At 44.7% G+C, this 16,496-nt stretch overlaps 1 protein-coding gene across 2 annotated transcripts in view; it reads left to right on the top strand.

Annotated features, from left to right (window-relative positions):
- Window positions 1–1,302: 1,302 nt before the first annotated feature.
- The window catches only part of LOC143966767 (testis-expressed protein 11-like), a 67,141-nt gene continuing 51,947 nt past the window's right edge, over window positions 1,303–16,496 (top strand). The window contains exons 1-3 of one of the 2 annotated variants that reach the window (XM_077474351.1): window positions 1,303–2,342; window positions 2,416–2,532; window positions 16,207–16,279. In XM_077474351.1, coding sequence (XP_077330477.1) covers window positions 2,262–2,342; window positions 2,416–2,532; window positions 16,207–16,279 — 271 coding nt within the window. In that variant the 5' untranslated portion in view covers window positions 1,303–2,261. The remainder of the gene's footprint in view (window positions 2,343–2,415; window positions 2,533–16,206; window positions 16,280–16,496) is intronic. The other variant, XM_077474350.1, reaches the window with a different exon arrangement.

Below are 16,496 nucleotides of genomic sequence, written 5' to 3'. Positions count from 1 at the left end.
TCCATTGTGGGTGCACGGGTGCCGCCTCCCCTATCCACCGCCGCCGCCCTCTCTAGCAATGCACCCGGCCCCTTTCAGGACACCGGGCGCAAGAATTCCTATGGTGGGAATGTGTTTTTGAAGCACCTTATTAGAGCCAGAGGCTCTAATAGGCTTCAAAATAGGGTGGGCTTGGAGCCCAGTTGTGTTGCAACAGCTAATGAATATTCGCTGTTGCAACACTGATCCTCCTCCCGGCCAATCGTGAAGCAGTCTGATACCCGTCACCCGACTAGCGGAAAGGACAGGCGATCCTATTGGATGCCTAGAAGGAGGGGAGGAGATGCATTGGCGGAAGCGAGGAGGAGAAGCCACAGGAGCTGCTGCCTGATCCCCGATCCCCGCTGCAGCCTGATGTCCACGATGTCTGATCCCTGCCGCTGCCTGATCCCCGCCGCTGCCTATGTGCCTGCCGGCTAGATGAGGTAAGTGCCAGTGGACTGGCAGACAGCGAGGAGGGTGTTTGAGGAACTGCGGTGGGGGTGTGTGTGTGTGGGGGTGGGGTGGTTGTTTGCCAACCCCCCAAAACAAAAAACCACCAGCTTGGGCTTAGAGCCCTTAGCTGAACTAAACAAACACTTACCATTCTACACTAACCAACCTAGAACACTAGAGGGTGCTACATAGGGATGCCAGTGTAAGAAAAACTTAGCCATAGCTGATCCTAATATGGATGTATACATGTGAAAGCCTCAGTCAATATTGCTCCTTGGGCCATGCCCCCTGACAGGTTTTGCCCCACCCACGGGGGCTTAATCATAGGGGGTCTGACTTAGTTTCACTTTTTCTTATATGGCTGTGTCTTGATGGCTAAGCCCTTCCAACTGCCACTCCCCTCGGTCCTGTGAGAGCGCCTTTGCTAGCCACTGAAAAGGTCCTGAGAAAATATAAGCATCACACCAAAAAGATTTTAATTCCATAAAAGCAGTCTGAATGTAATCTGTATTATTAAATCCAATGCGTTTCAGAGGCTGGGCGTTAAAGCCCACTTTTCTTGCTGCTGCATATATGCGTAAGACGTCCAGCAAGAGATGGTTTCACCTTTTTAGATGCGGCATCTGGGTTGGCATGACTAAACCACAAGGTGCATGCCACCTCATGGCATCAGATATTTAGTGGGATTGCCCTTCACCTACTACCCTATTTCCTCAAAAATAAGACCTAGCGTGATTGTCGGTGATGGCTGCAATAAAAGCCCAACCCCCTAAAAAAGTATTATAATATTTAAAGTCTTTGGAGGTCTTATTTTCGGGGAAACAGGGTAGGGCTTATTTGGGGGGTAGGGCTTATATTGCAGCCATCACCGACAATCATGCTAGGTCTTATTTTCGGGGAAAAAGGATATGACTGGCCACTGAAGCAGCCATATTGGACACTGGAATGCCATATAGGTAAGACTTAGCCTGGGAGTCAGACCACAAAGTGAAATCAAATCAGAGAGGGGCACAGAAGAGGTTTTTCTAGATAGTAAAGGTAATAGCGGTGATCTGCTTTTAGGCAAAACTGACTTTAAATTGCTTGTAAACCTCGGCCATGAAATATGAACAAAGCATATCCCTCTATAGTGTGTACTTGTCTCTGTCCAGAGTACCGAATGTCATTTCTGTCTGCTGCCTCTGCTATCTGCGTGAGTCACTTTTGACAAAGTTTTCCTGACACCAAGCGATAAAAGGTGACAGGGGAAGGAGCTCCAGCACACAGCCTGCGATTGTCAGCCTCAGCTCTACTCCTGTGTGATGTGTGAAAGGGGGAGGGGGAGGGGGTGGTTGTCCCTTCCCTCCAATCAGCTTTTACTGAGCTCTGCAGAGTGTCATTTTAGCTGTCTGTCCTCTGCTTTTCTAGAAAGTGTAAATTCTGCACTTTGAATGGATGTAGAGGGGAGAAGAGACTGCAGATAAAGGTACAACTCATGTAGGAGGATTTGTTTATTCTCTAAGATGAATCACATCTCTGGGCGTATGGAAGGGTTTACAGGCACCTTAAAATAAAGCACAGGTCCACTTTAACCTTTGATTTTATTATTATTATTTGTATACAGGATTTATATAGCACCAACAGTTTGCACAGTGCTTTACAATACAAAGGGGGGCAGTACAATTGCAATTCTCTGTTCAGTGCAGAAGGAATAGAAGTGCCCTGCTCATGGAGCTTACAATCTAAAGGGTAATACATTAGAATTGTATTGTTTTAGAACTTATAACTAATATATTGATGTCTCTGTAATGCCAACAGCATGGAATGTGGCTGTGGGTGCCCGAGAGCGCCCCCTGCTGATGAGAGATTCCTTTCTTCTTTCATACAAGGTACCCTGGGGACAGCGAAGGTAGAGGAGAACTCTGGTAGATTCCAGCTTTGATTATATTTTCTTTCTATCAGATCTCTGTCTTCTGTCCTTGTGACAAGATGGTTCTTGTGGCCCAGAAGTCGTGTTTATTGATGGCGGCAGCTGTGGACCTGGAGATGGCAAGGCAGGCCATGGAGCACTCCGAGAAGGTAGAACACTGACGCATTTCCCAAAGAAATCTTCTATTGTTATATATTATAATATTACATTTAGAGCAGATACCATAGATAGGCCTAGACACAGGGGTCTCCACCTTCTTCTTGGGGGACCTGGGGGGTCATCTTATTATCCCGCATAGAGGATGGGTGCTAAGACTGCCCACCCAGTGACATCACCACACCGTAGAAGGACATATATAGCTTAATCTTATATTTGCTACAAATTAGAATCACCCGTGTTCATCATATTAAAATACATGTGCAGAAAAAAAGAGGATAGCTGTGTTTTCATTTAGGATGGTGCTGCTGTTTAATCCTCCCTCTGGCCTCCCCTTCAGTCTTGCACAGGTGTACTGGCTCCTCCCCTTCAGTTTTGCACAGGTGTACCAGCTCCTCCCCCATCAGTTTTGCACAGGTGTACCAGCTCCTCCCCCATCAGTTTTGCACAGGTGTACTAGCTCCTCCCCCATCAGTTTTGCACAGGTGTGCGGCTCCTCCCCATCAGTCTTGCACAGATGTATCGGCTCCTCCCCTTCCATCTTGCACAGGTGTACCAGCTTACCTCCCTTCAGTCTTGCACAGGTGTACCCGCTCCTCCCCCTTCCATCTTGCACAGGTGAACCGGCTCCTCCCCTTCCGTCTTGCACAGGTGAACCGGCTTCTCCCCTTCCATATTGCACAGGTGAACCGGCTCCTCCCCTTCCATCTTGCACAGGTGAACCGGCTCCTCCCCTTCCATCTTGCACAGGTGAACCGGCTCCTCCCCTTCCATCTTGCACAGGTGAACCGGCTCCTCCCCTTCCATCTTGCACAGGTGAACCGGCTCCTCCTCTTCCATCTTGCACAGGTGAACCGGCTCCTCCTCTTCCATCTTGCACAGGTGAACCGGCTCCTCCTCTTCCATCTTGCACAGGTGAACCGGCTCCTCCTCTTCCATCTTGCACAGGTGAACTGGCTACTCCCCCTTCACTCTTGCACAGGTGTACCGACTCCTCCCCCTTCACTCTTGCACAGGTGTACCGACTCCTCCCCCTTCACTCTTGCACAGGTGTACCGACTCCTCCCCCTTCACTCTTGCACAGGTGTACCGACTCCTCCCCCTTCACTCTTGCACAGGTGTACCGACTCCTCTCCATTCAGTCTTGCACAGCTATACTGGCTCCTATCCCTTTAGGCCCCTTTCACACATGCGGACATTATGGCCGTATTTCAAAATACGTATTTGAAATACGGACATACATGCATTCCTATGGGATAGTGGGTGTCTGCGGATAAACATCTGCAGACACCCGCTATCGTCTGCCTCCCCTATTATCCGATTCTGCAGACGGAGGAAAATCCTATTTTTCTATCCGTCTGCAGAGCGGATCGGATGAACACGGACAGACGGTCTGTGCTCATCCGATCCCCCATAGAGGAGAGCTGACAGAGCGGTCCCTGCACAGTGTGCAGAGACCACCCTGTCCACCGCCGGCTCAGCGGGGACAACGGATCGATCCCCGCTGAGCAAGCGGATCATCACGGGGTGGATCATTACTGATCCATCCCGTGTGAAAGGGGCCTTACTCTTACACAGACATACCGACACCTCTCATTTCAGTCTTGCGCAGATGTACCAGCTCCTCCCCCTTCACTCTTGCATAGGTGTACCGGCTCTCCTCTCTCTTCAGTCTTGCAAAGCTATACCGGCTCCCCCCCTTCACTCTTGCACAGGCATACTGGCTCCTCCCCTGCAGTCTTGCACAGGTATACTGGCTCCTTCCCCTTCAGTCTTGCACAGGTGTACCGACTCCTCCCCCTTCAGTCTTGCACAGGTGTACCGACTCCTCCCCCTTCAGTCTTGCACAGGTGTACCGACTCCTCCCCCTTCAGTCTTGCACAGGTGTACCGACTCCTCCCCCTTCAGTCTTGCACAGGTGTACCGACTCCTCCCCCTTCAGTCTTGCACAGGTGTACCGACTCCTCCCCCTTCAGTCTTGCACAGGTGTACCGACTCCTCCCCCTTCAGTCTTGCACAGGTGTACCGACTCCTCCCCCTTCAGTCTTGCACAGGTGTACCGACTCCTCCCCCTTCAGTCTTGCACAGGTGTACCGACTCCTACCCCTTCAGTCTTGCACAGGTGTACCGGCTCCTCCCCCTTCAGTCTTGCACAGGTGTACCGGCTCCTCCCCCTTCAGTCCAGCCACAAGCTGTTACAGGTAGGTGCCTGCAGTTGAGATGCCGGGGACAGAAGACCTGAAGGGAAGAAACGGCTCAGGTGAGCACATCGCTGGATCCTGGGACAGGTGAGTGTCTCGTTAAAAGTCAGTAGGTACAGGATTGTAGCTGCTGACTTTTAATAAACACAAAAATGACTTTAACTCCTCTTTAAGAGCGGAGAGTTGAGGTCTCTTGAGAGGGGCACTGAGGCAGGGGGCTGTGATGTTATCAGAAAGCACAGGGCCCTCTGGGCCCCTCCCACCAGCCACGATCTGCCTGCATTGCATGGAGAATCATAGAGACGTGGTATCACCACCTCTAAAATAAGGTTTTCACTAATATTGTCACTATTGGACATTATCATACATTTTCGTAGGGATTAGGAGGGAATATTTACTACACATAGAATAGTCTTCATTGTAATGGTCTATTAATATAATGGGCATTGCTGAATATATTACATTCATTTTCACTATGAATAGGATTCATTATATTATAGACATATTATTATTTTTTCACTATAATAAAATGATATATTTGTTATTAGGGATGAGCTTCGAGTTCGAGTCGAACTCATGTTCTACTCGAACATTGCCTGTTCACCTGTTCAGCGAACAGTGAACAATTTGGGGTGTTCGCAGCTAATTCGAAAAGCCGGAACACCCTATACAAGTCTATGGGAGAAATCGAAAGTGCTCATTTTAAAGGGTAATATGCAAGTTACTGTCCTAAAAAGTGTTTGGGGACCTGGGTCCTGCCCCAGGGGACATGGATCAATGCAAAAAAAAGTTTTAAAAACGGCCGTTTTTTCAGGAGCAGTGATTTTAATAATGATTAAAGTGAAACAATAAAAGTGTAATATTCCTTTTAAATTTCGTAGCTGGGGGGTATCTATAGTATGCCTGTGAAGGGGCGCATGTTTCTGGTGCTTAGAACTGTCCCTGCACAAAGTGTAATTTGTGCAGGAAAAAAAGTATTTTAAAATCACTTGCAGCTAAATTGTCAGCTCCCCGTAATACAGAGAACACTCAATGAGTGTTCTCTGTATTAGCCGACAATTCATTCATTCCTTGATAAAAAAAAAAAAAAAGCGTGGGGGTTCCCCTAAATTCAATTACCAGGCCCTTCAGGTCTGATATGGATATTAAGGGGAACCCCGCATCAAATTTAAAAAACAAAATTGACGTGGGGGGTCCTCCTAAAAATCCATACCAGACCCTTTATCCGAGCACGCAACCTGGCAGGCCGCAGGAAAAGAGGGGGGACGAGAGAGCGCCCCCCCTCCCTCCTGAACCGTACCAGGCCACATACCCTCAACATTGGGAGGATGCTTTGGGGGTCTGTGACCCCTCAAAGCACCTTGTCCCCATGTTGATGAGGACAAGGGCCTCATCCTCACAACCCTGGCCGGTGGTTGTGAGGGTCTGCGGGCGGGGGGCTTATCAGAATCTGGAAGCCCCCTTTAACAAGGGGACCCCCAGATCCCGCCCCCCCCCCTCTTTGAAATGGTAAGGGGGTACAAAAGTACCCCTACCATTTCACAAAGAAAGTGTAAAAATGGTTAAATAAGATAAACACACTTTTAAAAAAATTCCTTTATTAAAAATAAAAAAAAGATTCCAGCGGTGCTAATCCACTCTTGCTATCCAGTGACGAATCTCCGGGGTCCAGCGATGGATGATCATATCCAGCGACGGGGGATCCCTCAGTCCAGCGCTGTCCATACATCCATCTTCTGTCTCCAGTGCGGAGACACTGCGGAGATCCCAGCGCTGACGTTTCTTATATTAGGAGGGCGGGGCCACCCGTCACCTGACCCCGCCCCCTCTGACGCTGGTGAAGGGAGCCAGGGGTTCCCCAGTGACGTGTGGGTGACCCCGCCCCCTCTGATGTAACGGAAACCTGCGTTACATCAGAGGGGGCGGTGTCACCCACACGTCACTGGGGAACTGAGGGTATGTGGCCTGGGGTATGGTTCAGGAGGGAGGGCGGGCCGCTCTCTCGCCCCCCCCTCTTTTCCTGCGGCCTGCCAGGTTGCGTGCTCGGATAAAGGGTCTGGTATGGATTTTTAGGGGGACCCCCACGTCAATTTTGTTTTTTAAATTTGATGCGGGGTTCCCCTTAATATCCATGTCAGACCTGAAGGGCCTGGTAATTGAATTTAGGGGAACCCCCACGCTTTTTTTTTTTTTTTTTATCAAAGCGTGGGGGTTCCCCTAAATTAAATTACCAGGCCCTTCAGGTCTGATATGGATATTAAGGGGAACCCCGCATCAAATTTAAAAAAACAAAATTGACGTGGGGGGTCCTCCTAAAAATCCATACCAGACCCTTTATCCGAGCACGCAACCTGGCAGGCCGCAGGAAAAGAGGGGGGACGAGAGAGCGCCCCCCCTCCCTCCTGAACCGTACCAGGCCACATACCCTTAACATTGGGAGGATGCTTTGGGGGTCTGTGACCCCTCAAAGCACCTTGTCCCCATGTTGATGAGGACAAGGGCCTCGTCCTCACAACCCTGGCCGGTGGTTGTGAGGGTCTGCGGGCGGGGGGCTTATCAGAATCTGGAAGCCCCCTTTAACAAGGGGACCCCCAGATCCCGCCCCCCCCTCTTTGAAATGGTAAGGGGGTACAAAAGTACCCCTACCATTTCACAAAGAAAGTGTAAAAATGGTTAAATAAGACAAACACACTTTTTTCAAAAATTCCTTTATTAAAAATAAAAAAAAATAAAAAAAAGATTCCAGCGGTGCTAATCCACTCTTGCTATCCAGTGACGAATCTCCGGGGTCCAGCGATGGATGATCATATCCAGCGACGGGGGATCCCTCAGTCCAGCGCTGTCCATACATCCATCTTCTGTCTCCAGTGCGGAGACACTGCGGAGATCCCAGCGCTGATGTTTCTTATATTAGGAGGGCGGGGCCACCCGTCACCTGACCCCGCCCCCTCTGACGCTGGTGAAGGGAGCCAGGGGTTCCCCAGTGACGTGTGGGTGACCCCGCCCCCTCTGATGTAACGGAAACCTGCGTTACATCAGAGGGGGCGGGGTCACCCACACGTCACTGGGGAACTGAGGGTATGTGGCCTGGGGTATGGTTCAGGAGGGAGGGCGGGCCGCTCTCTCGCCCCCCCCCCTCTTTTCCTGCGGCCTGCCAGGTTGCGTGCTCGGATAAAGGGTCTGGTATGGATTTTTAGGGGGACCCCCACGTCAATTTTGTTTTTTAAATTTGATACGGGGTTCCCCTTAATATCCATGTCAGACCTGAAGGGCCTGGTAATTGAATTTAGGGGAACCCCCACGCTTTTTTTTTTTTTTTTTATCAATGAATGAATGAATGAATTGTCGGCTAATACAGAGAACACTCATTGAGTGTTCTCTGTATTACGGGGAGCCGACAATTTAGCCGCAAGTGATTTTAAAATACTTTTTTTCCTGCACAAATGACACTTTGTGCAGGGACAGTTCTAAGCACCAGAAACATGCGCCCCTTCACAGGCATACTATAGATACCCCCCAGCTACGAAATTTAAAGGAATATTACACTTTTATTGTTTCACTTTAATCATTATTAAAATCACTGCTCCTGAAAAAACGGCAGTTTTTTAAAACTTTTTTTTTTGCATTGATCCATGTCCCCTGGGGCAGGACCCAGGTCCCCAAACACTTTTTAGGACAGTAACTTGCATATTACCCTTTAAAATGAGCACTTTAGATTGTGAACGTTCGAGTCCCATAGACTTTAATAGGGTTCTAAAGTTCACACAAAGTTTTTAGGTCTGTTCGCAGGTTCTGGTGCGAACCGAACAGGGGGGTGTTCGGCTCATCCCTATTTGTTATATATAAATAAATTATTGTTTATAATTTAAGATTGTTTTGGATAATAGTAATTACCATTTATGAAATATTGGCTTTTTCTGGTGATCACCTTATCACGTCATGGTTTTTCCTATATGACAAAGAGGGTTCTTTCCATTGAGACATATTGATGCTAGGGTTTTATTTTATTTATTTATATATATATATATATATATATATATATATATATATATATATATATATATATTTTTTTTTTTTTCTTTCTTTTTTTTCTTTTTTCTTTTATTTATCTGTATAAAATTGTAATTTTATATATACATTTTTAATGGGTTGGAGTTCAATGGATGAATGGTGCGGTCTTTCTATAAAGGTTTCCTACTTTAGTCCATATATTATAGTATTCAATTGCTGATAAGGGAAACAATGCCCATACTTAGATGGCATTGTGAGCCAGACTTGAGCATCTCAGAATGAGGCCTGGTGTATAAATGGTGGTGCGTCGCTGCGTCGCCCGTTCCCCATTGACAACGTCATCTATGATGAAACGCGTCTGGATATATATATATATATTTTTTTTTTTCTTTCTTTTTTTTCTTTTTTCTTTTATTTATCTGTATAAAATTGTAATTTTATATATACATTTTTAATGGGTTGGAGTTCAATGGATGAATGGTGCGGTCTTTCTATAAAGGTTTCCTACTTTAGTCCATATATTATAGTATTCAATTGCTGATAAGGGAAACAATGCCCATACTTAGATGGCATTGTGAGCCAGACTTGAGCATCTCAGAATGAGGCCTGGTGTATAAATGGTGGTGCGTCGCTGCGTCGCCCGTTCCCCATTGACAACGTCATCTATGATGAAACGCGTCTGGAAAGGCACATGGTGACGCTACCACGCTGAACGAGGGAGGAAGGGCTTTCGCAAATTGCCGGCCGGCTTTGCTACTTTTGTAAACACAAACAATAATCGTATCGATTGCTTCTAAGTGCGTTATTTTCTTCTTTTATTAAAATGGTTAAACAGTTTTACACTATGGGCAGTCTCCTTTCCTTTTGAGCAAATACAGAGCTCTTGATTTGGGGAGTATTTGTGTATCATTTCATTACAAGGCCCAGATCCAGCTGATGAGAACACACTTCAGGCCACTGAGTGTTGTGTCTATATGCTCACTACGTTTTTCCATCTGGTAAGTGCAATATCACTCTGGTGGTCGGGCATGTTTCCACTTTGTACAGTATATATGAAGAAACCGGGGTGTTTCAGTCTGGATTATTGACCTTTATTTCTCCACGCTGCTATTTTCATATGAAGTCACGGTGGTGCGATAACCAGGATTTTTTTGTCGACTTTATTTTTTATATAATCTTATTTGGTTCAGCGATATAATTTTTATGACAATATTGCTGTTATTTGTAAACAACGAATAATTATTATGGATATTATTTAATTTATTTCATATATAAATTCCTTGTTTACAATTTTTTTAATCAGTTGGCGCAGCTCTTAAAAATTGTTTTCTGTATCTGTGTGTGTATCCCACCAGAGCTGCTGCCTGTTTAAAAGGTTTTTTGGCCAGTTGGTAGATTTAGCAATAGATTAGGTTACCAATTGGTTGGAAAGTTTGTCTAGTGCGGTATATATTTTTTTCCATTTTTTTTTTTTTTTTATTTCTCTAAAATAAGGTCATGAAAATGGAAAGGTTTTACTTACAAATGTCATAAGCATGTTGATGAGGGGGGCAGGGAGGAACCAGGAAAATTTAAGATTTAAGCAGTGGCAGCTGGTGCTCAAAAATTTTTTTTTGGGGGGGGGGCTCAAACAAATGTAAAATACTGCCCCCCCCCCATCAATTGCAGCCTCACTGTGCCCATCATATGCAGCCACTGTGCCCATAAAACGCAGTCACTGTGCCCATCATATGCAGTCACTGTGCCCATCATATGCAGCCACTTGTGCCCATCAAACGCAGCCACTTGTGCCCATCAAATGCAGCCACTTGTGCCCATCAAACGCAGCCACTTGTGCCCATCATATGCAGCCACTTGTGCCCATCATATGCAGCCACTTGTGCCCATCATATGCAGCCACTTGTGCTCATCATATGCAGCCACTTGTGCTCATCATATGCAGCCACTTGTGCCCATCAAACGCAGCCACTGAGCCCATCATATGCAGCCACTGAGCCCATCAAACACGGCCCCTGTGCCCATCTGACCCCCCCCCCCCACTTGTGGGGTTTGCGGGCCTGGCTGCACCCCCCATGTGCATCGCGCATCACAGCTCTGGTAGAAATAGACCCCCCCCGCGCGCGCACGGCTCTGAAAGAGCCGAGGGGACTTAACTAAGCACTGACCAAACGGCAACCTCCACTCTGCTCCTCTTCCTAAAGGGTTGCCCGGTGCTTTGTCCAATCAGAAAGCATGTCTGACACCCTGCCTCCTGATTGGTGGGGAGGAAGGTTAGCGTGGAAATAGCGAAAAATGAATTCGCTGTCATCACACAATTAGGTGGGGGGCTGTGCTGGCTCTGGGCAGTGTGAAAGAGAGTGTCACACACACTTTTCTTAGACAACTGCAGCCAGCCCTGTTGGCGGTTGGAATCTCTGGTGATTAGGGTGTGCACATGCCTATAAACTCTGCGGTTGTGGTACCCAGTTACTTGGGGAGCCACAGTCTGGTCTGATAATGTGTCCGGGTTTCAGGCAGTCTGAAACCTGGAAACCTGATCCAAAACCCGAACTGTTCGGGTGAATCCTGGACAGGTGGCAACCCTAATTAAGGTCTGGAGACTGGCTAGGCCACTCCATGACCTTAATGTTCTTCTTCTTGAGCCACTCCTTTGTTGCCTCGGTATGTTTTGGGTTATTGTCATACTGGAAGACCCATCCATGACCCATCTTCAGTGTTCTGGATGAGGGAAGAAGGTTCTCATCCAAGATTTTACAATACATGGTGCCGTCCAATGGCCCCTCAATGCGGCAAAGTCGGACTGTACCTTTATCAGAGAAATGGCCCCAAAGCATCATGTTTCCACCTCGGTGTGTGACTGTAGGGATGGTGTTCTTAGGGTCACAGTCAGAATTTTTTAATGTGCTTCTTCTTGAGCCACTCCTTTGTTGCCTTGCCCGTGTGTTCTGAGTCATTGTCATGCTGGAAGACCCATCAACGACCCATCTTCAGTGTTCTGGATGAGGGAAGAAGGTTCTCATCCAAGATTGTACAAATACATGGCCCCGCCATTGGCCCCCTCAATGCGGCAAAGTTGGTCTGTACCTTTATCGGAGAAACAGCCCCAAATCATCATGTTTCCACCTTGGTGTGTGACTGTAGGGATGGTGTTCTTAGGGTCATAGTCAGCATTTTTTTTCTGCCAAACACGGCCAGTCGAGGTAATGGCAAAGAGCTGAATTTTGGTCTCATCTGACCACAGACCTTTCTCCCAATCCTTCTCTGAATCATTTAGATGTTCATTAGTAGACTTCAGATGGACCTGTCCATGCGTCTTCCTGAGGAGGAGGACCTTGTGGGTGCTGCTGGATTCCAATCCATGGTGGTGTATTGTGTCACCAATGGATTGTTTGGTGACTGTGGTCCCAACTGCCTTGAGAACCTTCACAAGCTCCTCCCGTGTAGTTCTGGGCTGATCCCTCACTTTTCTCATGACCATCCTCATCCCATGAGGAGAAATCTTGCATGGAGCTCCAGACCGAGGGCAGTTGATGGTTATTTTGTATTTCTTCCATTTGTGAATAATCGCTCCATCAGTTGTCTCCTTCTCACCAAGCTTCTTGCTGATGGTCTTGTAGCCCATTCCAGCCTTGTGCAGGTCTACAATCTTGTCCCTGACGTCCTCTGACAGCCCTTTGGTCTTCCCCATGATGGTGAGGATTGAATGGAAGGAAGAGATTCTGTGGACAGGTGTCTTTTATACACATAACAAGATGTTGTTAGGGGGATTTTCTTCCATTGACAGGACTAATCTGTGTACTACATGAGCACCTACTGTAGCCAGTCTGTGGGGGCAGAATTATTGTTGGTTGGTAGGGGATCAAATACTCATTTTACTCCATTTATAACATTTTTATAATGTGTGTCTTTCTGGATTTTTGGTTGATATTCTGTCTCTATCATATAAAATACATCTATGATAACAATTATAGACCCTTCATTTGTAAGTGGGCAAAATGTACACAATCTGCAGGGGAGACGATCATTAATCTCCCCCCCCCCCCCTTGGGTATATGTAAAGTAAATGTGAGTATGGTGTACTTTTTCCCGCGCTGCACTCGCTATACATGGAAGAACTTTGCTTTCTCGTAGCATATTCATTCTCACCATCTCCGGACTCTCATGGAAATAAGTGACAGTCTATAGCAGCATAGAGCCATACACCGCCGAGAACCAACCGGATCCCTCAAAAGGATGCTTGTACAAACATACAAACCAGAGCCGGCACAGTCGCTAGACATGTGCAAAAGGAAAAAATTTGTTTCGTTTTAATTAATTAATTAATTTAGTTTAGTTATATTCGTTAAATTCGTTTTCCGATTTCGTTTCATTTTATACCAAATTCGAAAAATCGGTCGCATTCAAGAATATTTCAACCAAATTCGAAAATATTTCTACCGGATTCAAAATTATTTCAACATGATTTGAAATTATTTCAACTGCATTCGAAACTATTTCAACCAGATTCGAAAATATTTTGCGACCCAACTTTAGGGCCATGTATCTCGGTGTCACTTGGTGCTAGAAACCCCAAATGTTGTAGTGCTAGGTTCTATTGTGTTTGCATACAAAATTTTGTGTTTCTAGCTATAACTGACCCTGAGATATGTGGCCCCAAAGTCAGGTCACAAAATGTAATTCTGCTGCAGAAAAGTACTTGGTATATTGCCCATATCTGGGGTCACTTGGTGGCAGGTGACACGACAAGTGGACAATCCACAACTTGGTCACGTGGCACTTGTGGGCTGGTCACATGGCACTTGTGTCAAGTCATGTGGCCGGTCACATGGCACTCGTGGCACGTCTCGTGGCAGGTGTCATGGCAAATGGACAATACACAACTTGTGGCAAGTGGACAAACACAATACACAACTTGTGGCAAGTGGACAATGACATACAGCATATGTACTTGCCTTGTGATCGACATCCGTGACTTCTTCCATCAGGCATGCTGACAACTTCATTGATACCATAAATATAAATGAAATAAGATGTGTGTGTTTTTTTGCACTGGTACACTGCAAGTATGAGAAGTTGATGTGACAGATGTATATAAGTAAGTAACTAACCATCTTCCAAAATTTCTAATTCAAATAGAAAAGATTAGAAAAAAATATAATTTAATAGAATAAAATAGAAAGAATATACAGGATAGAATAAAATATAATATATTCTATTCTGTTCTATTGTTTTTCTAGTCTATTCTCTATTTCTATTCTAATCTTTTCTATTCAAATTCGAATTCATTCTATACGAAATTCGAATGTCGGAAAGAAATATATATATATATATATATATATATATATATATATATATATATATATATATATATATATATATATATATATAATTATAAAACCACCTTCCGAAAATCTAATTTAGTATATAATGATTTCGATTTTAATATTAAAGATTTTAATAGAATATAAAAGAATAGACTAGAAAAACAATAGAATAGAACAGAATAAAATATAATCTATTCTGTTCTGTTCTGTTCTATCGTTTTTCTAGTCTATCTTCTATTTTATTATAATCTTTTCTATCCAAATTTAAAATGAATTAATTTAAAAATTTGAATTCATACTATTCGAAATTCAAATGTATTCTATTTGAAATTTGAATTTCAGAAGATGGTTGTATATTCTTTCTATTTTATTCTATTAAATTATATATTTTTTCTATTTGAATTAGAAATTTTGGAAGATGGTTAGTTACTTACTTATATACATCTATCACATCAACTTCTCATACTTGCAGTGTACCAGTGCAAAAAAACACACACATCTTATTTCATTTATATTTATCACATCAATGAAGTTGTCAGCATGCCTGATTATAGAAGTCACGGATGTCGATCACAAAGCAAGTACATATGCTATATGTCATTGTCCACTTGCCACGTCACCTGCCACAAGTTGTGTATTGTCCACTTGCCACATCACCTGCCACAAGTTGTGTATTGTCCACTTGCCATGACACCTGCCACCAGTGCCACGTGACCGGCCACGAGTCCATGTGACCTGCCACGAGTGCCACATGACCAAGTTGTGGATTGTCCAAGTGACCCCGAGATATGGACAATATGTCAAGTACTTTTCTGCAGAAGAGAATGACATTTTGCGACCCAAATTTGGGGCCACGTATCTCGGGGCCACTTGTAGCTAGGAACCCCAAATTTGGTATGCAAACACAGTAGAACTAGCACTACAAAATCCCCTAGCACCAAGTGACCCCGAGATACGTGGCCCCAAAGTCGGGTCGCAAAATATCATTCTCTGCTGCAGAAAAGTGCTTGACCTTTTGTGACCCGAATTTGGGGCCTGTAACTTGGGGTCACTTGGAGCTAGAAACCCCAAATTTGGAGATGTTGTAGTGCGTGTGTTTGCATACCAAATTTGGGGTTTCTAGCTACAAGTGGCCCCGAGATATGTGGCCCCAAATTCGGGTCGCAAAATGTCATTTTTCTAATTTGAATTGAATTGCGTCCGAATTCGGTTGAATCGTTAGCATTGCAATTCGGTAATTCGGATGCATCCGAATGTCCGAATAATGAAAATTCGTCCGAATTTCGATTCGGAACGAAACAAAATGTACATGTCTGACAGTCACCATGTTATAAAACAGACACAAATACTAACATAAGGAAACAAAAATATAAATGACATCTTCAGACAACATAACACCTAATGTTACCACACAATAGAAATCTCTTCTGAAATGATAAAGGAAATGTATGTTGTATCAATCCTGGGCATAGTATAATAGGTGAAACAGTCAATATGTCCAACCAAATTCTTTTTTTTTTTTTCCATTTCATTTTTTTTTTGTGGTAGAGTGAAGAAGGATTAGAGCACATGTTGGGTTCTTCCTGCTATTCAGAGCTCTGTACGGGAGATTGCCCCCACTTCCTGTCCCGTAGACAACATTTCTACCAGACAGGAAGTAAGGGAAAATCTGCACACAGAAATACATTTTTTTTTTTCCTTAAGTAGATTAGAGGAATCTTGAGACACCTGTCAGATTTTTATTGCTGTCCGGGTCCCGGTTGGAGATTTTCCCTCACTTCCTGTCTGGTGAAACGGCTGTCAGCAGAACAGGAAGTGAGGGGAAATCTCTCTAATAGAGCGCTGAATAGCAGAAAATCTGGTCAGGGATCCTAATCTCCATTCAAAACTAAAAGAAAAAAAAGTTTTAGCTGGATATAACCTGAAGCTGAAATGTAATCTACTTACATCTGCCATCCCTAGTTCCTCATCAACATGATAATGACATGTTTAATATTTGGTATTCCATTGCTATTACATTCTTGTAATATAAGGCTGCTATAGGATATCTGTCATTTCAATTTAATTAAGCAATTTTTTCAGCCCTGTATTAGTAAAGTGATGAAATTTCATTATTGTCTTCTCTGTACAGGTGAAGTTCCTCGCCCATTCATTGGAAAGCATTACCTTATGTTGGGAGATATGGAATAATATGAAGTCTACAGGTATATCCTGTTTGTAAATTGTTATATGAAAATGTCCTGTATGTTTCCCAGAAGTAAAAGTTCCCATTAAAAAAAAATAAGCTAAAATATTCATGAGTGGACATTTACTTTACAGTGAACCAATGCTCAGGCTATAGATGCTCAAGTATTTACATAAATTCTAAACCCTCACTGACCTTTGTATCTGCAGGCACTGTGGAGAAATTCATCCTTAAAC

The sequence above is a fragment of the Lithobates pipiens genome, unplaced genomic scaffold, assembly GCF_037356315.1.
Source record: "Lithobates pipiens isolate NorthernLeopardFrog02 unplaced genomic scaffold, aLitPip1_a1.2 Scaffold_1, whole genome shotgun sequence".
Classification (NCBI taxonomy): domain Eukaryota; kingdom Metazoa; phylum Chordata; class Amphibia; order Anura; family Ranidae; genus Lithobates; species Lithobates pipiens.
This window is presented reverse-complemented; position numbering and strand designations above follow the sequence as displayed.